Below are 26,068 nucleotides of genomic sequence, written 5' to 3'. Positions count from 1 at the left end.
GCTCTTTTAGATTGATGGACAACTGGTCTACTCTCTCGGCAATGGTGTTTCTGCTCAGACTCACATTTAAAAAGAGTTGCCTTTTTTCTGGGCAAACTTCGTCACAAACTTTAATCATGCAGTTTTTGATGAAATCCCCCTCCGTAAATGGCCGGGCTGATTTAGCGATCTCTTCTGCCAAAATAAAACTGGCCTTGACAGCAGCCTGGCCTTGTGATTTGGCTTTTTTGAACAGAGCCTGTCGAGATTTGAGGCCTCGTTTTAATTCCTCTGCCTTTTGTAGCCTTTGTTCCATGTCCATATTCTTGTTTTTGTCCGCGTGTTTCGTTTCATAATGTCGTCTCAGATTATACTCTTTCAGTACCGCCACACTTTCTCCACACAGAAGACACACAGGTTTTCCAGCTACCTTCGTGAACATATACTCCGACTCCCACCTTGTTTGAAACCCCCGGTTCTCAGTATCCACCTTCCGTTTTGCCATTTTTGATGGGTATCTGAAAGTTAATTTTACTGTGATGCTGACGACTGCTGTGCCAATAAATATTGAAATGAAGCAGCCTACTGCTCGGTGCGTCACCTTTGCATTGTGGGAAATGTAGTATTGGTGCGTGTAAAAGATCTGCGGGCTGCCGGCTTGCTGCGGGCCGGTTCTAATAATAAATCAAGATCATCCCAGGGGCCGTAAAAAACCTTCTTGCGGGCCGGATGTGGCCCGCGGGCCTTGACTCTGACATATGTGCTCTAAAATGATCCCTAGTACACAGCCAGTTGACCACAGTGTCCTGCCCTGCTCACCTGGCAGTGTGTGGTGTGGTGGAGGCACACAGACACAAAGGGGATTTATTTTTACAGGGCCAGAGGGTGCCAGACCAGAGACAGTGAAGGAACACACACACACACTCACACATACGTGCATGCAGAGACACACACAAAAACGCAGGGACATTTACGGACAAACACATACACAAACGCAGGGATCCACACACACACGTACGGAAAAGAGGAGCAATGCCAGTGTGAAGAGGAAATGGGAGGACAAAGTTTATGTCTGACAAACAGCAGTCAGAAGGTGAGACCAGACTATGACTAAGAGAATGGGATATTCTCAGATCTCAAACATCCACTAATAGATGCTATAATCTATAGCATGTCTTTGGCTCCCAGGCCCATATTCCCAGAATGCTTTGGCATAGTGGCCAGAAAGGTGAAAAGTTAACCCCGGAATGGCGAGGGGCTTTGTAGGGAGTATTTTAAAAATAACCACACAAAGACTGGGGTGGTCTGACCGTAAGCTTAGAATGGACTGGTCAGTTATGACTGGAGGCTTAGGGGACTAGAGGACATACTACAGCTGTTTATTGCTGTTCTCATACAATCAGAGCAGAAACCTCAAATACCTGTTCAGTACATCCTGTTACTATCATCTGATAAATATCTGTGTAAATCTATTGGTCCTGATTAAGCATGAATAACAGTACAACTATAAAACTAAAGAACAAAAATAACTTCTCTATTATTAGAATTATACAGACAAACCTAAAAGGGTTCTATTTTGGGTTCCATGTAGAAACAATTCCATAGAGGGTTCTACATGGGGACAGCCAAAGAACCCTTTTTTCTAAGAGTGTATAGGTCTGGAGTGCAAGTGTGTGGTGAGTGAGAGAGAGAGACGGAGACAGAGACAGAGAGAGAAACAAGGGCAAGAAGGGCATTCTATGCCATCAAAAAGAACATAAAATTCAACATACCAATTAGGATCTGGCTAAAAATACTTGAATCAGTCATAGAGCCCATTGCCCTTTATGGTTATGAGGTCTGGGGTCTGCTCGCCAAACAAGATTTCACAAAATAGGACAAACACCAAATTGAGACTCTGCACGCAGAATTCTGCAAAAATATCCTCTGTGTACAACGTAAAACACCAAATAATGCATGCAGAGCAGAATTAGGCCGATACCCACTAATGATCAAAATCCAGAAAATAACTGTTAAATTCTACAACCACCTAAAAGGAAGCGATTCCCAAACCTTCCATAACAAAGCCATCACCTACAGAGAGATTAACCTGGAGAAGAGTCCCCTAAGCAAGCTGGTCCTGGGGCTCTGATCACAAACACACCCCACAGAGCCCCAGCAACACAATTAGACCCAACCAAATCATGAGAAAACAAAAAGATAATTATTTCCAATGTGTCAAGTAATTAACAAAAAAACAGAGCAAACTAGAATGCTATTTGGCCCTAAACAGAGAGTACACAGTGGCAGAATACCTGACCACTGTGATGGACCCTAAACAGAGAGTACACAGTGGCAGAATACCTGTCCACTGTGACTGACCCAAACTTAAGGAAAGCTTTGACTATGTACATACTTAGTGAGCATAGCCTTGCTATTGAGAAAGGCCGCCGTAGACAGACCTGGCTCTCAAGAGAAGACAGGCTATGTGCACACTGCCCACAAAATGAGGTGGAAACTGAGCTGCACTTCCTAACCTCCTGGCCAATGTATGACCATATTAGAGAGACATATTTCCCTCAGATTACACAGATCCACAAAGAATTTGAAAACAAACCCAATTTTGATAAACTGCCATATCTACTGGGTGAAATAACACAGTGTGCCATCACAGCAGCAAGATTTGTGACCTGTTGCCACAAGAAAAGGTCAACCAGTGAAGAACAAACACCATTGTAAATACAACCCATGTCTTTATTGTTTTGAAACTTCGGTATGTATAATGTTTACTGTTAATTTTATTGTTTATTTCACTTTTGTATATTATCTACCTCACTTGCTTTGGCAATGTTAACACATGTTTCCCATGCCAATAAAGCCCCTTGAATTGAAATTGAATTGAAAGAGAGAAAGAGAGAGCGATCCGGGATGAAAGAACGTGTGTCGGAGGTGCTAATGTCGGAGGATTATGGGGGATAGGGGTAAAGTAATGCGTAAAGTGAGAGCACTGTAACCCTCCCTAACCTGGACTGAGACAGACTGGGAGTGGGGGGGGGGGGGGGGGATTTACCCTAGTCACTAAGCTAACTTGGCTCTAATGACAAGCTTTCTGTGTGTAGCTGGATAATGGCAGGTTATGTTGCTGACTTGCCAGATGCCTCAAACTGAATTATTTTGCTGCCATCATTCGCTACATACTTCAGTCAGACTGCCACCATTGAAGTTGTTTGTAGTGACATCAAAGTGCGGGGTGTTGTACAAAACCAATGAATGGTTGTCTTCAATGACAATATCCACTCTATAACTGGTATTGGAGTGGTGGGGAAACAACATGGAGGTAATAGCTTGACTATAGTCTCACCTGACTGGCCAGCGATGACATGTAGCAAATATTGTATACTATATTGACAAGATAGTCAAGTGACCCGCACTAACAGTAGAAATACATGTCCTCAAATATGGAAGTCAGGGTGGAGGCGGCGAGATCAGGTGGAACCATTCTAGCCAATGAGAGGGCAGATATGCATGTGAACAACAGGCCATAGAGATAGATGACTCATCTTTGTATCTGTGCCATTATAGAGTCTGTGACCGCAAGGGCAGCACCATTGAAGCCATTTCCATTTTAAAGTAGTCAATTTTCTTATTTTTCATTGGCTGATTGCTCCAAAATCATAGGAATCCCCACCCAATTGTCTACTTTAAAATGGTGGAAGTCCTCAATGGCAATATCCACACTAAAACGGGTTATATCCATGATGAGTCCTCACCCCATGACAACAGGAACAACTCCAATATAAAGTTGTTTTTTTCTAAGTTGGGTAAATGCAACGTGTGTCCACTTATATCAGTAAATTCGGAACAGCCTAACCATTCTGAAACTTCAGTTGATCGAATAAGCCTCACTTAGCAAATGAGCAATTCCATTTTTTGTTGACCAAATTCAACACTCTCCCATTGACCAAAAATTCCTCCCATCTTAGGCTTATTTTCGTGGACAGATTTTGGCTTTGGTCTCACATGATTCTGACAATAATGTGGTTTTAGTCTCACCTGATTGGCCAGATATGACTGTTTGGACAGTAATGGGTTGGTTACAGATTGGTCTTCTGATTGGACAGAATTGACCTGTATTCTCACCTGATTGGCCAGCGATGTGGCTAGTCTCACATGACTGGCCAGAGATGACCTATAGCAGAGCTCTCCAACCCTGTTCCTGTAGGTTCTCTCAAACCCTAATCTAACACACCTGATTTGAATGAATATCTATCTGATCAGTTGAATCAGGTTAGTTACAAGTGGAGTTGGATTTAAAACCTACAGGAGGGTAGGCTCTCCAGGAACACGCTTGGAGAAGCCTGACCTATAGTCTCACCTGATTGGGTGGCGATGACCTGGAGCTGCAGTCTCTGGGGGGAGTAGCTGGTCCAGGTCTTCTGAGAGGCTGAGAGCCACTGGAGCAGCTGATCCATGTGCTGCCTGTAGAGGTCAGCTACTGTAGCCAGACCCTGGACCTTACACAGAGACACTACGCTCTGTTCTGCCTGAGAGGAGAGAGAGAGGTGGAGAGAGACAGAGATGGAGAGAGACAGAGATGGAGAGGAGAGAGACAGAGAGAGAGAGAGCGAGATGGAGAGAGATGGAGAGGAGAGAGAGACACAGAGAGAGAGGGAGATGGAGAGGAGAGAGACAGAGAGGAGAGGGAGACAGAGAGAGGGAGATGGAGAGGAGAGAGATAGAGAGAGAAACAGGAAGGGAAGGTGAGAGAAAGTGATCAACACATTCCATTAAAATGTTAATGGCTGTGTTGCAAGTTTAGATTACATCTGGAAACAGAAGCATGAACAGTAACTTTACCATGAAAATAATAACTCTCCAAAAACGCTGTAAACAATGTGCTTCACATGCTCTTAGTCTTATACAGTGCCTTGCGAAAGTATTCGGCCCCCTTGAACTTTGCGACCTTTTGCCACATTTCAGGCTTCAAACATAAAGATATACAACTGTATTTTTTTGTGAAGAATCAACAACAAGTGGGACACAATCATGAAGTGGAACGACATTTATTGGATATTTCAAACTTTTTTAACAAATTGGGCGTGCAAAATTATTCAGCCCCTTTACTTTCAGTGCAGCAAACTCTCTCCAGAAGTTCAGTGAGGATCTCTGAATCATCCAATGTTGACCTAAATGACTAATGATGATAAATACAATCCACCTGTGTGTAATCAAGTCTCCGTATAAATGCACCTGCACTGTGATAGTCTCAGAGGTCCGTTAAAAGCGCAGAGAGCATCATGAAGAACAAGGAACACACCAGGCAGGTCCGAGATACTGTTGTGAAGAAGTTTAAAGCCGGATTTGGATACAAAAAGATTTCCCAAGCTTTAAACATCCCAAGGAGCACTGTGCAAGCGATAATATTGAAATGGAAGGAGTATCAGACCACTGCAAATCTACCAAGACCTGGCCGTCCCTCTAAACTTTCAGCTCATACAAGGAGAAGACTGATCAGAGATGCAGCCAAGAGGCCCATGATCACTCTGGATGAACTGCAGAGATCTACAGCTGAGGTGGGAGACTCTGTCCATAGGACAACAATCAGTCGTATATTGCACAAATTTGGCCTCAATGGAAGAGTGGCAAGAAGAAAGCCATTTCTTAAAGATATCCATAAAAAGTGTTGTTTAAAGTTTGCCACAAGCCACCTGGGAGACACACCAAACATGTGGAAGAAGGTGCTCTGGTCAGATGAAACCAAAATTGAACTTTTTGGCAACAATGCAAAACGTTATGTTTGGCGTAAAAGCAACACAGCTGAACACACCATCCCCACTGTCAAACATGGTGGTGGCAGCATCATGGTTTGGGCCTGCTTTTCTTCAGCAGGGACAGGGAAGATGGTTAAAATTGATGGGAAGATGGATGGAGCCAAATACAGGACCATTCTGGAAGAAAACCTGATGGAGTCTGCAAAAGACCTGAGACTGGGACGGAGATTTGTCTTCCAACAAGACAATGATCCAAAACATAAAGCAAAATCTACAATGGAATGGTTCAAAAATAAACATATCCAGGTGTTAGAATGGCCAAGTCAAAGTCCAGACCTGAATCCAATCGAGAATCTGTGGAAAGAACTGAAAACTGCTGTTCACAAATGCTCTCCATCCAACCTCACTGAGCTCGAGCTGTTTTGCAAGGAGGAATGGGAAAAAATGTCAGTCTCTCGATGTGCAAAACTGATAGAGACATACCCCAAGCGACTTACAGCTGTAATCGCAGCAAAAGGTGGCGCTACAAAGTATTAACTTAAGGGGGCTGAATAATTTTGCACGCCCAATTTTTCAGTTTTTGATTTGTTAAAAAAGTTTGAAATAGCCAATAAATGTCGTTCCACTTCATGATTGTGTCCCACTTGTTGTTGATTCTTCACAAAAAAATACAGTTTTATATCTTTATGTTTGAAGCCTGAAATGTGGCAAAAGGTCGCAAAGTTCAAGGGGGCCGAATACTTTCGCAAGGCACTGTACATCAAACCACTAACACATGTACCCATACAGAAAACAAACAGGAAGCATACATCCCATAGTCACAATAAACATCAACGAAGAGGAAATGAGCAGAGTGAGAGAAAGGAGCGTGAGCATAGTGTTGTCTCTTCAGGACAGAGGAAGTGACCTCGAGGGGCGCGTTATGGTCCCCTTGAGGGGAGGCGGGGATGGACACTGTCTGATTGACTGTCCTCGAGTCAATAGTGTTAACCCCCTGCGAAGGGAGCCAACAACCCCCCCCCCCCCCCCCACAAACCCTGACTGGAAGATCATTTTCTGGGAAAACTGGCGTTGCCATTCCCCCTGGGAGGTGGAACAACATCCAGGAATGTCCCAGCTCATGGTCTCCCTCCCTCCTTCTCTACATGTCCCAGGCCATGCTCTCCCTCCCTCCTTCCCCCCTTCTCTACATGTCCCAGGCCATGCTCTCCCTCCCCCTTCTCTACATGTCCCAGGCCATACTCTCCCTCCCTCCTTCCCCCCTTCTCTACATGTCCCAGGCCATGCTCTCCCTCCCTCCTTCCCTACATGTCCCAGGCCATGCTCTCCCTCCCTCCTTCCCCCCTTCTCTACATGTCCCAGGCCATGCTCGCCCTCCCCCTTCCCTACATGTCCCAGGCCATACTCTCACTCCCTCCTTCCCCCCTTCTCTACATGTCCCAGGCCATACTCTCCCTCCCTCCTTCCCCCCTTCTCTACATGTCCCAGGCCATGCTCTCCCTCCCCCTTCTCTACATGTCCCAGGCCATACTCTCCCTCCCTCCTTCCCCCCTTCTCTACATGTCCCAGGCCATGCTCTCCCTCCCCCTTCTCTACATGTCCCAGGCCATGCTCTCCCTCCCTCCTTCCCTACATGTCCCAGGCCATGCTCTCCCTCCCTCCTTCCCCCCTTATCTACATGTCCCTGTCCCTATTCTCCCTCCCTCCTCTCTCCTTCTCTACATGTCCCAGGCCATACTCTCCCTCCCTCCTTCCCCCCTTCTCTACATGTCCCAGGCCATGCTCTCCCTCCGTCCTTCTCTACATGTCCCAGGCCATATTCTCCCTCCCTCCTTCCCCCCTTCTCTACATGTCCCTGTCCCTATTCTCCCTCCCTCCTTCCCCCCTTCTCCACACGTCCCAGGCCATGCTCTCCCTCCCTCCTTCCCCCCTTCTCTACATGTCCCTGTCCCTATTCTCCCTCCCCCTTCTCTACATGTCCCAGGCCATGCTCTCCCTCCCTCCTTCCCCCCTTCTCTACATGTCCCTGTCCCTATTCTCCCTCCCTCTTATCTACATGGCCCTGTCCCTATTCTCCCTCCCTCCTTCCCCCTTCTCTACATGACCCTGTCCCTATTCTCCCTCCCTCCTTCCTCCTTCTCTACATGTTCCAGACCATGCTCTCCCTCCCTCCTTCCCCCCTTCTCTACATGTCCCAGGCCATGCTCTCCCTCCCTCCTTCCCCCCTTATCTACATGTCCCTGTCCCTATTCTCCCTCCCTCCTCCCTCCTTCTCTACATGTCCCAGGCCATGCTCTCCCTCCCTCCTTCCCCCCTTCTCTACATGTCCCAGGCCATGCTCCCCCTCCCCCTTCTCTACATGTCCCAGGCCATGCTCTCCCTCCCTCCTTCTCTACATGTCCCAGGCCATGCTCTCCCTCCCTCCTTCTCTACATGTCCCTGTCCATATTCTTCCTCCCAGTTCCAAACAGGACACCGTTTCTGCAGACAGACACACAGACAGTCAGACATAGAAGGCCACTGAGTGGTCAGTCATTCATCCGTTGGCCAGAGTGCAACTCCACTTCCCGCTCCTCTCCTCGTAGACCTGCTATTAGCACACAGTCCAGACAGACCGACTAAACTAAGACGTAACACAGGGCTTTTACAGTCTGTTCTGTTTCCTCTGCCTCTTCTCTTTGTCGTTTTATTCTGGGTCAAGTTACCCGGACGAGGAGTGTCCTTCGCGGCAGGATGGCGCTCGCATGGCATGTAATGGCAGTAGGCGTGAGCAAAGATGGCGCTGGCGCTGATTCTCTCGCTCTCTCAAAACCGCCTCCTTTCACCCTTGGCAACGGTTTAAACTAGTTCCACTCCAAAGGTGCAATTTCTGACTAAATGGGTAATTACAGTAGACTGTCGAGTTCCACTGTGCCCACTTTGAACCAGGGCTAACACTTACATTCTTCAAATAGCTTCTCTGGCCCGCTATACAAAACATACTCACAGCTGTAATAAACAAGGAGGAGGGGGGTGGAAAGAGAGTGTTACATGTTAAAAACATTCTAGATCACCACATGTCAGAGCAGAGAAGGAGAGGAGTAGTTACACAGGAGAGGTGGATGGTTATAAACGTTGAGCCCACAGGGGAGGGGAGGCCTGCCTGGAAGACAGAGAGGATAATGGGATTGCTCGTTAGAGCCACTGGGTGAGGCTGTGTGTGTGTGTGTGTGTGTGTGTGTGTGTGTGTGTGTGTGTGTGTGTCTCTTACCTGGGCAGTGAGCTGGGGTTTGATGTATGGATGTGTAGACATACGTGTGTGTGTCCATGTACTGTATGTGTGTGTATGTGAGCACATCTTACCTTGTCAGTGAGCTGTGGCTCAGTGGAGAGGCTCTGGACAGTAACCAGCACCTGTAACAGCTGTAGACTGACCGAGCAACAGTCCTTCTCACAAACAGACAACAGAACATCCACACAGGACAGCAACTGGTCCAGATACACCGCCTGGGAGAGGGACGGAGAGACAATTCTAATTCAGCCCTTTATTGGGTAAATATCATACATCACACAAACACATTTAAATATCAGCCCTCACACATTTACACCTGGAAAAGGAGAGACCGGGAGAGAGAGGGAGACGGAGATAGGGGAATGTGTAGATTGAGGTGGAGTGTGAGAAGGGGTGAGAGAGATAGGTACAGAGAGAGAGATAGGTACAGAGAGAGGGAGTAAGAGAGATAGGTACAGAGATAGGGAGTAAGAGAGAGATAGGTACAGAGAGAGGGAGTAAGAGAGATGGGTACAGAGAGAGGGAGTAAGAGAGATGGGTACAGAGAGAGGTACAGAGATAGGGAGTAAGAGAGAGATAGGTACAGAGAGAGGGAGTAAGAGAGATGGGTACAGAGAGAGATAGGTACAGCGATAGGGAGTAAGGGAGTAAGAGAGAGAGATAGGTACAGAGAGAGGGAGTAAGAGAGATGGGTACAGAGAGAGATAGGTACAGAGAGAGGGAATAAGAGAGAGAGAGAGGTACAGAGAGAGGGAATAAGAGAGAGAGATAGGTACAGAGAGAGAGAGATAGGTACAGAGAGAGAGAGATAGGTACAGAGAGAGGGAATAAGAGAGAGAGAGAGGTACAGAGAGAGGGAATAAGAGAGAGAGATAGGTACAGAGAGAGGGAATAAGAGAGAGAGATAGGTACAGAGAGAGGGAGTAAGAGAGAGACTGCAGTGCTAGTCTGATGGTGCATGAGAAGCCCCTGACCTCTGTTCCTCACTGTCATACTGTTAAATGAGGGAAAAGTCAATGGTGTGACCGCTCCCTTCACCACCAGCCTAGAAGCTAGATTTATTTTCTCTGAACTCTATCCGCCCTCTCCCCTCTATCCCTCCTTCTGTCTCCCTCGCTCACACTTCTCTCCATCTGCTCCCTCTCACCTCTCTCACGACACGCCATCCTCCCTTCCTCCCTCAGTTCTGACACTCTCTCGCTCTCTCTGTGTCTCTCTCCCTCTGTCTCCCCCCCCTCTCTCTGTGTCTCTGTGTCTCTCTGTCTCCCCATCTCTCGCTCTCTCTGTGTCTCTCTGTGTCTCTCTCTCTCTCTGTCTCTCTCTCTCTGTGTCTCTCTCTCTCTCTCTCTCTGTGTCTCTCTCTCTCTCTCTCCGTGTCTCTCTCTCTCTCTCTGTGTCTCTCTCTCTCTGTGTTGCTCTCTCTCTGTGTCTCTCTCTCTCTCCCCCTCTGTGTCTCTCTGTGTCTCTCTCTCTGTAGGGTGAGCTCATGTTTAGACAAAAGGCCCTCCACTCTGACCAATTTCCATGCCATCACCGGGAGCACAGCCTTGTTTCCTGTTTTGCTGTGGCCTGTCATTAGAGAGGAGGGAGGGATGGGGAGGCAGTCTCCAGGTGTTTGCTTAGGGAGAGAGGGGGTGTATTAGGGAATGGAGAGAGATGGCCAAGAGTCTGTACGCACGCACGCACACACACACACACACACACACCTCATCCCTCCCATTCTCCATAATGACAAAACGTCTGTTCAGTGCTCAAAGCAGGCACTAGGAGGAGCACAACACTGTCTTCCCCGAGCGGCCAAAGAGCGGCCAGAGAGAAGCCAGAGAGCAGAAAGACAGCGGCCAGAGAGCAGCCAGAGAGCGACCAGAGAGCAGAAAGAGAGCGGCCAGAGAGCAGAAAGAGAGCAGCCAGAGAGCGGCCAGAGAGCAGAAAGAGAGCGGCCAGAGAGAAGCCAGAGAGCAGCCAGAGAGCAGAAAGAGAGTGGCCAGAGAGAAGCCAGAGAGCTGCCAGAGAGTGGAAAGAGAGCGGCCAGAGAGCGGAGAGAGCGGCCAGAGAGCGACCAGAGAGCAGAAAGAGAGCGGCCAGAGAGAAGCCAGAGAGCGGCCAGAGAGCGGCCAGAGAGCAGCCAGAGAGAAGCCAGAGAGCGGCCAAAGAGCAGAAAGAGAGCGGCCAAAGAGAAGCCAGAGAGGAGAGCAGTGAGTCTATGACAGGACTGGAGAGGAGAGACTAGAGGGTCAGGACTTCCAGGGCTGGAGAGGAGAGACTAGAGGGTCAGGACTTCCAGGGCTGGAGAGGAGAGACTAGAGACTATTCTAAAATAAAGTGAGCATTGAGGATAACCTCTGCTTCCTTAGTCCCCCTGTCTGGCCTGGGCTTCCCTGGGGCTTCCCCCTCCCCTCTCTGGGCTTCCCTGGGCCTCCCCCTTACCTCTGGGTTTCCCTGGGGCCTCCCCCTCACCTCTCTTGGCTTCCCTGGGGCCTCCCCCTCACCTCTCTGGGCTTCCCTGGGCCTCCCCCTCACCCCATCTTGGCTTCCCTGGGCCTCCCCCTCACCCCATCTTGGCTTCCCTGGGGCCTCCCCCTCACCCCTCCTGGCTTCCCTGGGGCCTCCCCCTCACCCCTCCTGGCTTCCCTGGGGCCTCCCCCTCACCCCTCTGGGCTTGTGACTCAGTTCTCCCCTCCTGTGTACTTACTCACCCCCCCTGTAGAGTGTGGACGTGCTCACAGTGGGTGGTGAGGATACCCATAGAATCTCTAGTTATTGTATTTCTGTGGGGATCCCCCTCTTTACAGCTCTGCAGCTCACTATCATGGGAATAGAGCAGAGATAATGTGGAGGTTTCACTCTGTTCTGGTCTGTCCTGTTCTGGTCTGCTCTGTTCTGTTCTCTGCTGTGTTCTGTTCTGCTCTGTTTTGGTGTGTTCTGGTCTGTTCTCTGCTGTTCTCTGCTGTGTTCTGGTCTGTTCTCTGCTGTGGTCTGGTCTGTTCTCTGCTGTGGTCTAGTCTGTTCTGTTCTCTGCTGTGTTCTGGTCTGTTCTGTTCTCTGCTGTGGTCTGTTCTGTTCTCTGCTGTGGTCTGGTCTGTTCTGTTCTCTGCTGTGGTCTGGTCTGTTCTCTGCTGTGTTCTGGTCTGTTCTCTGCTGTGTTCGGGTCTGTTCTGTTCTCTGCTGTGTTCTGTTCTGTTCTCTGCTGTGGTCTGTTCTCTGTTCTGTTCTCTGCTGTGTTCTGGTCTGTTCTGTTCTCTGCTGTGGTCTGGTCTGTTCTGTTCTCTGCTGTGGTCTGGTCTGTTCTGTTCTCTGCTGTGGTCTGGTCTGTTCTGTTCTCTGCTGTGGTCTGTTCTCTGTTCTGGTTTGTTGTGTAGTTGGGGATTCATTACCACCCCCCCCCCCCCCCCCCAAACTTCTGCCGGTGTCATGGCATGGGAATAGAGCAGAGATAATGTGGAGGTTTCACTCTGTTCTGGTCTGTCCTGTTCTGGTCTGCTGTGTTCTGTTCTGCTCTGTTTTGGTGTGTTCTGGTCTGTTCTCTGCTGTTCTCTGCTGTGTTCTGGTCTGTTCTCTGCTGTGGTCTGGTCTGTTCTCTGCTGTGGTCTAGTCTGTTCTGTTCTCTGCTGTGTTCTGGTCTGTTCTGTTCTCTGCTGTGGTCTGTTCTGTTCTCTGCTGTGGTCTGGTCTGTTCTGTTCTCTGCTGTGGTCTGGTCTGTTCTCTGCTGTGTTCTGGTCTGTTCTCTGCTGTGTTCGGGTCTGTTCTGTTCTCTGCTGTGTTCTGTTCTGTTCTCTGCTGTGGTCTGTTCTCTGTTCTGTTCTCTGCTGTGTTCTGGTCTGTTCTGTTCTCTGCTGTGGTCTGGTCTGTTCTGTTCTCTGCTGTGGTCTGGTCTGTTCTGTTCTCTGCTGTGGTCTGGTCTGTTCTGTTCTCTGCTGTGGTCTGTTCTCTGTTCTGGTTTGTTGTGTAGTTGGGGATTCATTACCACCCCCCCCCCCCCCCAAACTTCTGCCGGTGTCATGGCAACAGGGAAACAGATACACCCCTGGAGCTCAGACCCGGTTGTGTCAGTCCACAGGTGAGGTGGCAGCCACGGCCACGGGTACGGGTACGGGCACGGGTACGGTAAGCCCAACCCACCACCACACTTCTCCTTTCTTTCCTCTCTCTTTCAACAGCGAGAGGAGCAGGCCACAGCTGTCAGCGGCCATGACATCAGACAGAGGAAACATGTCAGAGTGGGTTTGTGTTTTCTGAGAGACAGTAATATGGCCGACATGGCGTCACCACGTCACGCAAAGGACAGCCACTCCCAAGTCTCTCGGCAGCATTTGCACAGAAGACAAGATAGAAAACAGAGCCTCCTCTGGCTCAGCACTTTGACAGTGTCTTGCTGTGTAATGTTCTGTCTGTTAACGACGTGGTTGTAAACACTCCTTCCCTTCACCTTTCTCTCTCCCATCTGCCTGTTTGCTTTAGCTCCGCAAATGTGAGACAAGCGCCGTAGCCACGGCAACACCACAATGGCCCTCAGCTGTAGAGTGAGAGCGTGTCTCTATTATGTACTAATAGCTTAATGTCTGTGGGTGTGTGTGTTTTATGGTATGTCCTATAATTACAACTTGTACGACACGGAAGCTTAACTAACCAAAACTCCTTTCAACTCCTCTCTGCCACAGTGAAGTCATTGTGAGTGCCAAGCACAATATCAGTGTCCACATCTTCAAGGGGCTCCACCACTCTCTCTCTCTCTCTCTGCTGACCAGAGTGGTGACTTTGAAGATTATTTATATTGGATTTTTTTTACTGCTTTTTGGTCCAAGTCAAACCTCTCACTCTCTTGCACAAAACTCTCTAATGTTGGAAGGATCAAAAACACAAAAGTTGTTCTCAACTTTTGAAGTTTATTTTAAAAAGCATAGCATCTGAGTCTGCAATTTAACTATTATTTTTTAACTCTACTTTATCTTATCACCACCGCTGCCCAATGTGCTCATATGACATTTTCCCCTTTACATGTCTAAAAACCAACGAGCTAAACTGATATCAAAAACAGACAGTTAGTCCAACAAGCATGATCACTGTGGCTGCTGGCTAACCTTCACACCATCTGTGTGATGACTGGGTCTCTGAAGTTCACGTCAGAGTATTTGATCATTTTTATTTAACCTTCATTTCCACAGGGTTTTCTCATAGAGGTAACATCTACTTTTCAAGGGAGACCCGGTCCGACAGCTGCAAGGGAAACAACGTTTCACAAAAAACTTCTTACATACACTAACACAACATTGAACAAAACTATAGACACACATACAGTACAACAATGACATATCACGTAAAGAAACACACAATGTCATAACTAAAAAACAGCTGTCCTAAAGACAATTACACTCTTCCATGATATTTAGAATGGACCAAGTGTTTAAACTCCACCAACGTTTTGGATTGGTAAAGAACCTGAGAGCTGCATGATATACTGAATCAAGTGCTCTCAAGGTAGAGGCCTGTACTGTTCAATTAACAGGTGTGCCTTCTAAAAAAAGTTAATTTGTGGAATTTCTTTCCTTCTTAATGCGTTTGAGCCAATCAGTTGTGTTGTGACAAGGTAGGGGGTATACAGAAGACAGCCCTAATTGGTAAAAGACCAAGAACTCAAATAAGCAAAGAGAAACGACAGTCCATCATTACTCTAAGACATGAAGGTCAGTCAACATGGAACATTTCAAGAACTTTGAAGTTTGTTCAAGTGCAGTTGCAAAAACCATCAAGCACTATGATGAAACTGGCTCTCATGAGGATCACCATAGGAAAGGAAGACCCAGAGTTACCTCTGCTGCAGAGGATAAGTTAATTTGAGTTACCAGCCTCAGAAATTGCAGCCCAAATAAATGCTTCACAGAGTTCAAGTAACAGACACATCTCAGCTAGAGGTCGACCGATTATGATTTTTCAATGCCGATACCGATTATTGGAGGACCCAAAAAAGCCGATACCAATTAATAGGCCAATTTGTATTTATATTTGTAATAATGACAATTACATCAATACAGAATGAACACTGAACCCTTTTATTTTAACTTAATATAATACATCAATAAAATCTATTTAGTCTCAAATAAATAATGAAACATGTTCAATTTGGTTTAAATAATGCAAAAACACAGTGTTGGAGAAGAAGCTAAAAGTGCAATATTTGCCATGTAAAAAAGCTAACGTTTAAGTTCCTTACTCAGAACATATGAAAGCTGGTGGTTCAATATTATGACGCGCCAACTATTTCTCTCTATACCATTTGTATTTCATATACCTTTGACTATTGGATGTTCTTATAGGCACTTTAGTATTGCCAGCCTAATCTCGGGAGTTGATAGGCTTGAAGTCATAAACAGCGCTGTGCTTCAAGCATTGCTAAGAACTGCTCGCTAACGCAGTAAAGTGCTGTTTGAATGAATGCTTATGAGCCTGCTGCTGCCTACCACCGCTCAGTTAGACTGCTCTATCAAATATCAAATCATAGACTTAATTATAATAAACACACAGAAATGCGAGCCTTTGGTCATTAATATGGTTATATTTCATTTCGAAAACAAAACGTTTATTCTTTCAGTGAAATACGGAACCGTTACGTATTTTATCTAACGGGTGGCATCCATAAGTCTAAATATTCCTGTTACATTGCACAACCTTCAATGTTATATGTCATAATTATGTACAGTCATTGTTAGGATGAAAACCCAGTTCGCAACAACCCAGGCAACCCAAACTGTAGCATATACCCTGACTCTGCTTGCACTGAACGCAAGAGAAGTGACACAATTTCCCTAGTTTAAATAATTGCATGTTAACAGTCAATATTAACTAAATATGCAGGTTTAAAAATATATACTTCTGTGTATTAATTTTAAGAAAGGCATTGATGTTTATTGGTAGGTACATTTGTGCAAAGAATGTGCTTTTTTCACGAATGCACTTTTGTTAAATCATCACCCGTTTGGCGAAGTAGGCTATGATTCAATGATATATTAACAGGCACCACATCGATTATATGCAACGCAGGACAAGCTAGTTAAACTAGTAATATCATCAACCATGTGTAGTTAACTAGTGATTATGTTAAGATTGATTGCTTTTTATAAGATAAGTTTAATGCTAGCTAGCAACTTACCTTGGCTCATTGCCCGCCACAAGGTCTTTTTGACGCTGCACTCGCGTAACAGGTGGTCAGCCTGCCACGCAGTTTCCTCATGGATTGCAATGTAATCGGCATCCAAAAAGGCTGATTACCGATTGTTATGAAAACTTGAAATTGGCCCAAATTAATCATGCTGATTAATCGGTCGACCTCTAATCTCAACATCAACTGTTCAGAAGAGACTGCGTGAATCAGGCCTTTATGGTTGAATTCCTGCAACAACAAAAAAACACTACTAAAGGACACCAATAATAAGAAGAGACTTGCTTGGGCCAAGAAACACGTGCGATGGACATTAGACCGTGAAAATCTGTCCTTTGGTCTGATGAGTGCAAATTTGAGAGATTTGTTTCCAACCGCTGTGTCTTTGTGAGACGCAGAGTAGGTGAACAGATAATGTCCGCATGTGTGGTTCCCACCGTGAAGCATGGAAGAAGAGGTGTGATGGTGTGGGGGTGCTTTGCTGGTGACACTGTCTGTGATTTATTTAGAATTCAGGATACACTTAACCAGCATGACTACCACAGCATTCTGCAGCGATATCCCATCCCATCTGGTTTGCGCTTAGCGGGACGATAATTTGCTTTTCAACAGGACAATGACCAAACACCGATGATTAACGACTCATGATGCAATTCTAACAACATACAAGAACTCAAGTCCTTGTGTTCACCTGCCTAGAATTCCTCACACTCAAATGCTGACCGTATTATCTCCCAAGAGAACTCTCCTCGGTTATAGTCACAGCTGTGTATATCCCTCCGCAAGCGTATACAGTTGAAGTCGGAAGTTTACATACACTTAGGTTGGAGTCATTAAAACTTGTTTTTCAACCACTCCACACATTTCTTGTTAACAAACTATAGTTTTGGCAAGTAGGTTAGGACATCTACTTTGTGCATGACACAAGTCATTTTTCCAACAATTGTTTACAGACAGATTATTTCACTTATAGTTCCCTATATCATAATTCCAGTGGGTCAGAAGTTTACATACACTAAGTTGACTGTGCCTTTAAACAGCTTGGACATTTCCAGAAAATGATGTCATGGCTTTAGAAGCTTCTGATGTCTAATTGACATCATTTGAGTCAATTGGAGGTGTACCTGTGGATGTACTTCAAGGCCTACCTTCAAACTCAGTGACTCTTTGCTAGACATCATGGGAAAATCAAAAGAAATCAGCCAAGACCTCAGAAAAAAAATGGAGACCTCCACAAGTCTGGTTCATCCTTGGGAGCAATTTCCAAACGCCTGAAGGCACGTTCATCTGTACACACAATAGTACGCAAGCATAAACACCATGGGACCACGCAGCCGCCAAACCGCTCAGGAAGGAGACGCGTTCTGTTTCCTAGAGATGAACGTACTTTGGTGCTTAAAGTGCAAATCAATCCCAGAAAAACAGCAAAGTACCTTGTGCAGATGCTGGAGGAAACAGGTACAAAAGTATCTATATCCACAGTAAAACGAGTCCTATATCAACATAACCTGAAAGGCCGCTCAGCAAGGAAGAAGCCACTGCTCCAAAACCGCCATAAAAAAGCCAGACTACGGTTTGCAGCTGCACATGGGGACAAAGATCGTACTTTTTGGAGAAATGTCCTCTGGTCTGATGAAACAAAAATAGAACTGTTTGGCCATAATGACCATCGTTGTTTGAAGGAAAAGGGGGAGGCTTGTAAGCCAAAGAACACCATCCCAACCGTGAAGCACGGGGGTGGCAGCATCATGTTGTGGGGGTGCTTTGCTGCAGGAGGGACTGGTGCACATCACAAAATAGATGGCTTCATGAGGATGGAAAATTATGTGGATATATTGAAGCGACATCTCAAGACATCAGTCAGGAAGTTAAAGCTTGGTCGCAAATGGGTCTTCCAAATGGACAATGACCCCAAGCATAATTCCAAAGTTGTGGCAAAATGGCCTAAGGACAATAAAGTAAAAGTATTGGAGTGGCCATCACAAAGCCCTGACCCTCAATCCTATATAATTTTTTGGGCACGAGCAAGGAGGTCTACCCACCTGACTCAGTTACACCAGCTCTGTCAGGAGGAATGGACCAAAATTCACCCAACTTATTGTGGGAAGCTTGTGAAAGGCTACCCAAAACATTTGACCCAAGTTAAACAATTTAAAGGCAATACTACCAAATACTAATTGAGTGTATGTAAACTTCTGACCCACTGGGAATGTGATGAAAGAAATAAAAGCTGAAATAAATCACCCTCTACTATTATTCTGACATTTCACATTCTTAAAATAAAGTGGTGATCCTAACTGACCCAAAACAGGGAATTTTTACTAGGATTAAATGTCAGGAATTGTGAAAAACTGTATGTAAACTTCCGGCTTCAACTGTTGACGGACATATTCAATCCGTCCCTATCCCAGTCTGCTGTCACCACAAGCTTCAAGATAGCCACCATTATTCCAGTTCCCAAGGAAGCTAAGGTAACTCTACTAAATGACTATTGCCCCGTAGCACTCACTTCTGTCATCATGAAGTGCTTTGAGAGACTAGTCAAGGACCATATCACCTCCACCCTACCTGTCACCCAAGACCCACTCCAATTTGCTTACCGCCCCAATAGGGGAAAAACGTGGCTTGTCACCAAAAACCCTTCTAACTTTTACAGATGCACAATTGAGAGCATCCTGTCGCGCTGTTTTACCACCTGGTACGGCAACTGCACCGCCCACAACCGCAGGGGCTCTCCAGAGGGTGGTGCTGTCTGCATCACCGGGGGCAAACTACCTGCCCTCCAGGACACCTACACCACCCGATGTCACAGGACGGCCAAAAAGATAATCAAGGACAACAACCACCCGAGCCACTGTCTGTTCACCCTGCTATCATCCAGAAGGTGAGGTCAGTACAGGTGCATCAGAGCTGGGACAGAGAGATAGAAGCTGTTTTTCAATCTCAAGGCCATCAGATTGTTAAACAGCCACCACTAGCACAGAGGCAGCTGCCTACCTATAGACTTGATATCATTGGCCACTTTAATAAATGGAACACTAGTCACTTTAATAATGCCACTTTAAGAATGTTTACATATCTCACATTACTCATCTCATATGTACGGTTATCCTTCACTATCTATTGCATCTTAGCTGCTCTGTCACTGCTCATCTATCTATATATTTTATACTCTGTCACTGCTCATCTATATATTTTATACTCTGTCACTGCTCATCTATATATTTTATACTCTGTCACTGCTCATCTATATATTTTATACTCTGTCACTGCTCATCTATATATTTTATACTCTGTCACTGCTCATCTATATATTTTATACTCTGTCACTGCTCATCTATATATTTTATACTCTGTCACTGCTCATCTATATATTTTATACTCTGTCACTGCTCATCTATATATTTTATACTGTCACTGCTCATCTATATATTTTATACTCTGTCACTGCTCATCTATATATTTTATACTCTGTCACTGCTCATCTATATATTTTATACTCTGTCACTGCTCATCTATATATTTTATACTTATATATTCTCATCCAATTCCTTTATTAGATTGTGTGTATTAGGTTTAGTTGTGGAATGTGTTAGATATTAGGTTTAGTTGTGGAATTTGTTAGATATTAGGTTTAGTTGTGGAATGTGTTAGATATTAGGTTTAGTTGTGGAATTTGTTAGATATTAGGTTTAGTTGTGGAATTTGTTAGATATTAGGTTTAGTTGTGGAATTTGTTAGATATTAGGTTTAGTTGTGGAATTTGTTAGATTTGACCTGTTAGATACTGCTGCACTGTCGGATCTAGAAGCTGAAGAATTTCGCTAGACTCGCGACTGCTAACCATGTGTATGTGACCAATAACATTTGATTTGATTTGACACACCTCCAGGCTGTGTAAGAGCTATTTGACCAAGAAGGAGAGTGATGGAGTGCTGCATCAGATGATCTAGCCTCCACAATCACCCAACCTCAACCCAATTGAGATGGTTTGGGATGAGTTAGACCGCAGAGTGAAGAAAAGCAGCCAACAAGTGCTCAGCTTATGTGGGAACTCCTTCAAGACTTTTGGAAAAGCATCTAGGTGAAGCTGGTTGACAGAATGCCAGAGTGTGCAAAGCTGCCATCCAGGCAAAGGGTGGCTACTTAGAAGAATCTCAAATAGAAATATATTTTGATTTGTTTAACACTTTTTTGGTTACTACATGATTCCATATGTGTTATTTCATAGTTTTGATGTCTTCCCTATTATTCTGCAACGTAGAAAATAGTAAAAATAAAGAAAAATCCTTGAATGAGTAGGTGTCCAAACTTTTGACAGGTACTGTACATCGTACCAGCTCCTGCCTGGCCTTCAGAGGAAAAACAAGCCTTATGTCGGTAATAAAAACCTATTTTCAGCTGGAGCTTCCTTATCAAGTTCTCCACATGAACAGTGAAGCTCAGCCTGTCATCCACCCACACTCCCAACTATTTGTACACTTGGACTTTCTCTATAGTATGTTCATCCAATGTATGTGTGACTGTATGGGAGTGTGTGTGTCTGCCTGTCGGTGTCTGCCTGTCGGTGTCTGCCTGTCGGTGTCTGCCTGTCGGTGTCTGCCTGTCGGTGTCTGCATACACTTACTTGCTTGGTGTGTGTTTGTGTGTATGTCTGGCAACCTGTCTTTCTGTCTGTCTGTTCTGCTCTGTCCGTCTTTCTGACTGTCTGCCTACCTGTCTATCTGTGTCTGTCTGTCCACTCCGCTCTGCTCTGGGTCTGCTCTGCTCTGGGTCTGCACTGCTCTGGGTCTGCACTGCTCCGTGTGTGTGTGTGTGTTTGTGTGTATGTCTGCCAACCTGTCTTTCTGTCTGTCTGTTCTGCTCTGTCCGTCTTTCTGACTGTCTGCCTACCTGTCTATCTGTGTCTGTCTGTCTGTCCACTCCACTCTGCTCTGGGTCTGCTCTTCTCTGGGTCTGCTCTGGGTCTGCACTGCTCTGGGTCTGCACTGCTCCGTGTGTGTGTGTGTGCTTGGTGTGTGTCTACAGGAACGTAGATGCTCCTCTCCCTTCTCTCTCTCGTTATTTACAGCCCAATGGTGACCTGCCTGGCCCTCTCTGGTTTGGCCCTGCTCTGTGTGTCTGGCCTGGTTGTTTTCAAAGAATACTGCAGGTGTGTCGGTCTGTTCTGGTAACCCTGCTCTTTAAAAGGGGAATTTCACAATTTTTCAACTTTATATTCATCATCTCCAGCACCACCCCAACATCAACATCTGTGAAAATGGTGTGTTTCTATATTTTGTAGTAAAAAAAGATTGAGGAAGATAAGTGTTTCCAATGACATCATCGGTGTGCACCTTGTGATTTTAACCAATTATGAGTAGGCATTGCCACTAATTGTCTACCAATTTGTTGATGATGTCATTGGAAACACTTATGTTCCTCTATTTTTTTTACTCCAGCACTGTACTGATGACACTGATCTTTACATTCCCAGCCAGCACTGTGCTGCTGACCCTGCTCTTTACATACCCAGCCAGCACTGTGCTGCTGACCCTGCTCTTTACATACCCAGCAAGCACTGTGCTGCTGACCCTGCTCTTTACATACCCAGCCAGCACTGTGCTGCTGACCCTGCTCTTTACATACCCAGCCAGCACTGTGCTGCTGACCCTGCTCTTTACATACCCAGCCAGCACTGTGCTGCTGACCCTGCTCTTTACATACCCAGCCAGCACTGTACTGCTAACCCTGCTCTTTACATACCCAGCCAGCACTGTTCTGTACTGCTAACCCTGATCGTTAACTACACAGCCAGCACTGTAATGTACTGCTGACCCTGATCTTTAACTACCCAGCCAGCACTGTACTGCACTGATGACCCTGATCTTTAACTACCCAGCCAGCACTGTACTGCTAACCCTGCTCTTTACATACCCAGCACTGTACTGCTGACCCTGATCTTTACATACCCAGCCAGCACTGTTCTGTACTGCTAACCCTGATCTTTAACTACCCAGCCAGCACTGTAATGTACTGCTAACCTGATCTGTAACTACCCAGCCAGCACTGCACTGTACTGCTGACACTGATCTTTAAACTACCCAGCCAGCACTGTACTGTACTGCTAACCTGATCTTTAACTACCCAGCCAGCACTGTACTGCTGACACTGATCTTTAACTACCCAGCCAGCACTGTAATGTACTGCTAACCTGATATTTAACTACCCAGCCAGCACTGCACTGATGACATTGATCTTTAACTACCCAGCCAGCACTGCACTGTACTGCTGACACTGATCTTTACATACCCAGCCAGCACTGTACTGATGACACTGATCTTTAACTACCCAGCCAGCACTGTACTGTACTGCTGACACTGATCTTTAACTACACAGCCAGCACTGCACTGCTGACACTGATCTTTACATACCCAGCCAGCACTGTACTGATGACACTGATCTTTACATTCCCAGCCAGCACTGTACTGATGACACTGATCTTTAACTACCCAGCCAGCACTGTACTGTACTGCTGACACTGATCTTTAACTACCCAGCCAGCACTGTACTGTACTGCTGACACTGATCTTTAACTACACAGCCAGCACTGCACTGTACTGCTGACACTGATCTTTACATACCCAGCCAGCACTGTACTGATGACACTGATCTTTACATTCCCAGCCAGCACTGTACTGATGACACTGATCTTTAACTACCCAGCCAGCACTGTACTGTACTGCTGACACTGATCTTTAACTACCCAGCCAGCACTGTACTGTACTGCTTCCCTTCAGTACCCACAGAGACTAACTTCTGATGATCTTTATTGAGACAGACAGACCAGGGACCAGAAGGTCTGTCTCCATCTGTGTCCATCGTGCTCTGGCTTGACCCCTGCTAGAGGAGGGGTGGAGAAGGGCTCCGTTTCCCCTCCTGTCTGTCTGTCACCGGGACCCTGACCCTCTTTGAAATGTTGGAATCTCAGTGCTTTAAAGGGGGTTGGGGGGCAGTGGTTGGTAACAGGGTGGGGGCTCTACGTTGCTCTCTTCCACACACAGTGAGTGTTGAAAACTGGCTATTATTATTATTATTATTTTTCTAAACGGGTTGCCCCCATGTGTCTTTTCTGAAATGACCAGCGGGGTGAGGGGGGGGGGGGGGGGGGGGGGGGTCAACCCAGACACGCAGAGGTCAGGAGAAATTCATATTTTATTATTATCATCCCCTCCAGAGGAAATTATTCTGAGCCCCTCAGGGGGGGGTTATGGGTACGGATGACTCATTGCAGCCAGCAGTGTGTGTGCATGTGTGAAAATAGCCCCCTCCGCCCTTCGCAGCCAGAGAAATGTTATGTTAATATCAAAGGTAACCTAAATGTGGGACACCAGAGGAGAGGAAGGGGAGGAAAGAGCTGCTCTGGTCTTTTACTTTTTCCACTGAGACATTAGGGATGTTGTTCTCTGTCTCTGTCTGTCTCTCTCTCTCTGTCCGTCTCTCTCTCTGTCCGTCTCTCTCTCTGTCCGTCTCTCTCTCTCTCTGTCCGTCTCTCTCTCTCTCTCTCTCTCGCTGTCTGTCTCTCTCTCTCTCTCGCTGTCCGTCTCTCTCTCTCTCTCGCTGTCCGTCTCTCTCTCTCTCTCGCTGTCCGTCTCTCTCTCTCTCTCTCTCTCGCTGTCCGTCTCTCTCTCTCGCTGTCCGTCTCTCTCTCTCTCTCGCTGTCCGTCTCTCTCTCTCTCTCTCTCGCTGTCCGTCTCTCTCTCTCGCTGTCCGTCTCTCTCTCTCTCTCTCTCTCACTGTCCGTCTCTCTCTCTGTCCGTCTCTCTCTCTCTCTCTGTCCGTCTCTCTCTCTCTCGCTGTCCGTCTCTCTCTCTCTCTCGCTGTCCGTCTCTCTCTCTCGCTGTCCGTCTCTCTCTCTCGCTGTCCGTCTCTCTCTCTCTCTCTCGCTGTCCGTCTCTCTCTCTCTCTCTCTCGCTGTCCGTCTCTCTCTCTCTCTCTCGCGCTGTCCGTCTCTCTCTCTCTCTCTCTCTCACTGTCCGTCTCTCTCTCTCTCACTGTCCGTCTCTCTCTCTCTCTCTGTCCGTCTCTCTCTCTCTCGCTGTCCGTCTCTCTCTCTCTCTCGCTGTCCGTCTCTCTCTCTCTCTCGCTGTCCGTCTCTCTCTCTCGCTGTCCGTCTCTCTCTCTCTCTCTCTCTCGCTGTCCGTCTCTCTCTCTCTCTCTCTCTCGCTGTCCGTCTCTCTCTCTCTCTCGCTGTCCGTCTCTCTCGCTGTCCGTCTCTCTCTCTCTCTCTCTCTCGCTGTCCGTCTCTCTCTCTCTCTCGCTGTCCGTCTCTCTCTCTCTCTCGCTGTCCGTCTCTCTCTCTCTCTCGCTGTCCGTCTCTCTCTCTCTCTCGCTGTCCGTCTCTCTCTCTCTCTCGCTGTCCGTCTCTCTCGCTGTCCGTCTCTCTCTCTCGCGCGCTTTCCGTCTCTCTCTCCATCTCTCTCTCTCGCTGTCCATCTCTCTCGCTGTCCGTCTCTCTCTCGCTGTCCGTCTCTCTCGCTCTCTCTCTCCATCTGTCTCTCTCTCCGTCAGTCTCTCTCGCTGTCCGTCTCTCTCTCGCTGTCCGTTTCTCTCGCTCTCTCTCTCCATCTGTCTTTCTCTCTGTCAGTCTCTCTCTCCCTCCCTCTCTCTGTCTCTCTGTCTGTCTCTCCATCTGTGTCTCTCCATCTGTCTGTCTCTCTCTCTCTCTCCCCATCTGTCTCTCTCTCTCTCACTCTCCCCGCCTGTGTGTCTCCCTCTCTCCCCGCCTGTGTGTCTGTCTCTCTCCCCGCCTGTGTGTCTGTCTCTCTCCCCGCCTGTGTGTCTGTCTCTCTCCCCGCCTGTGTGTCTGTCTCTCTCCCCGCCTGTGTGTCTGTCTCTCTCCCCGCCTGTGTGTCTCCCTCTCTCCCCGCCTGTGTGTCTGTCTCTCTCCCCGCCTGTGTGTCTCCCTCTCTCCCCGCCTGTGTCTGTCTCTCTCCCCGCCTGTGTGTCTCCCTCTCTCCCCGTCTGTGTCTCCCTCTCTCCCCGCCTGTGTGTCTCTCGCTCTCTCGTTGGTTTAGGGTTACAAGAGGACTCTAGCAGTTGAAATTAAATGAAAGATTGGTGAAAACAACATGTGCCTTGCTCAGTGGCCGTTAGTGGAGTCAGTATTTTGTGATGTACTCCAAGGTGAACCCCCTGACCTCACAGCACAGTTATCCCTATAAAAGCTTTCACAACAGTCTTGATAGAAAAAAATGCATCTTATCTTAATAATCTTTCACTTTATGGAACCTTTCACTGTAAACAGTTTTAGGGTCAAAACTAAGTACCTCAGAAAGGGTACTGTTTCATCTCTCGGTCTATATGCCAACTTCACCAGACCTGGCTGGAGACTCAAATATAACAGAGGAAACACCTCAACCCATTGAGATGTGAACTATCATAAGTTACCCCTAACCACAGACCATTCATGTGGATAATGATCTGATCCTGGACCAGTAGTTATGACATTTACCTTTCCCCCCAATTCCCAACCCATAGGTCATATCCATAGGTCATACCCATAGGTCAAGGGTCATAGACTCACCTGCTGGTACTCCTGGCAGACGTCTGGTTGGACCAGCGTATCAGCGATCTTCTGGAGGTGTGGTTTCAAGAGCTCCCTGGAGCAGCCCCCCAGCACGGCAGCCAGGACCATGAGGGGGGTGTGGGGGGAGGAGGAGGAGGAGGAGGGGGTCTCCAAGTGGACCAGGAGCAGCTTGAGGAAGACCTCAGGGCTGACAAAGGTCCCCAGCAGCTTGGCAGACCTCAGACACTGCAGAGAGAGACAGGGGATACTATAGTTTATGGAATGATTTGCCAATATTACAGAGTGTATTTCACGCCAATAAAACACCGTGAATTGATGGAGCAAAGATTAGCGAGAGAGCAGAGACC

At 46.9% G+C, this 26,068-nt stretch overlaps 1 protein-coding gene across 2 annotated transcripts in view; it reads right to left on the bottom strand.

Moving 5' to 3' along the window:
- Positions 1 to 26,068, bottom strand: part of LOC110485270 (dynein axonemal assembly factor 5) — a 112,313-nt gene that overhangs the window by 23,135 nt on the left and 63,110 nt on the right. For both annotated transcript variants that reach the window (XM_090194241.1, XM_090194240.1), the window contains 3 exons: positions 25,719 to 25,946; positions 9,072 to 9,215; positions 4,334 to 4,502 (listed from right to left, as the gene is read on the bottom strand). In XM_090194241.1, the coding sequence (XP_090050367.1) occupies positions 4,334 to 4,502; positions 9,072 to 9,215; positions 25,719 to 25,946 (541 nt within the window). The remainder of the gene's footprint in view (positions 1 to 4,333; positions 4,503 to 9,071; positions 9,216 to 25,718; positions 25,947 to 26,068) is intronic.

Source organism: Oncorhynchus mykiss, chromosome 12, assembly GCF_057628025.1.
Source record: "Oncorhynchus mykiss isolate SJ-2025 chromosome 12, ASM5762802v1, whole genome shotgun sequence".
Taxonomy (NCBI): Eukaryota; Metazoa; Chordata; class Actinopteri; order Salmoniformes; family Salmonidae; genus Oncorhynchus; species Oncorhynchus mykiss.
Note: the sequence above shows the minus strand (reverse complement) of the source record. Positions and strands in the feature narration are given on the sequence as shown.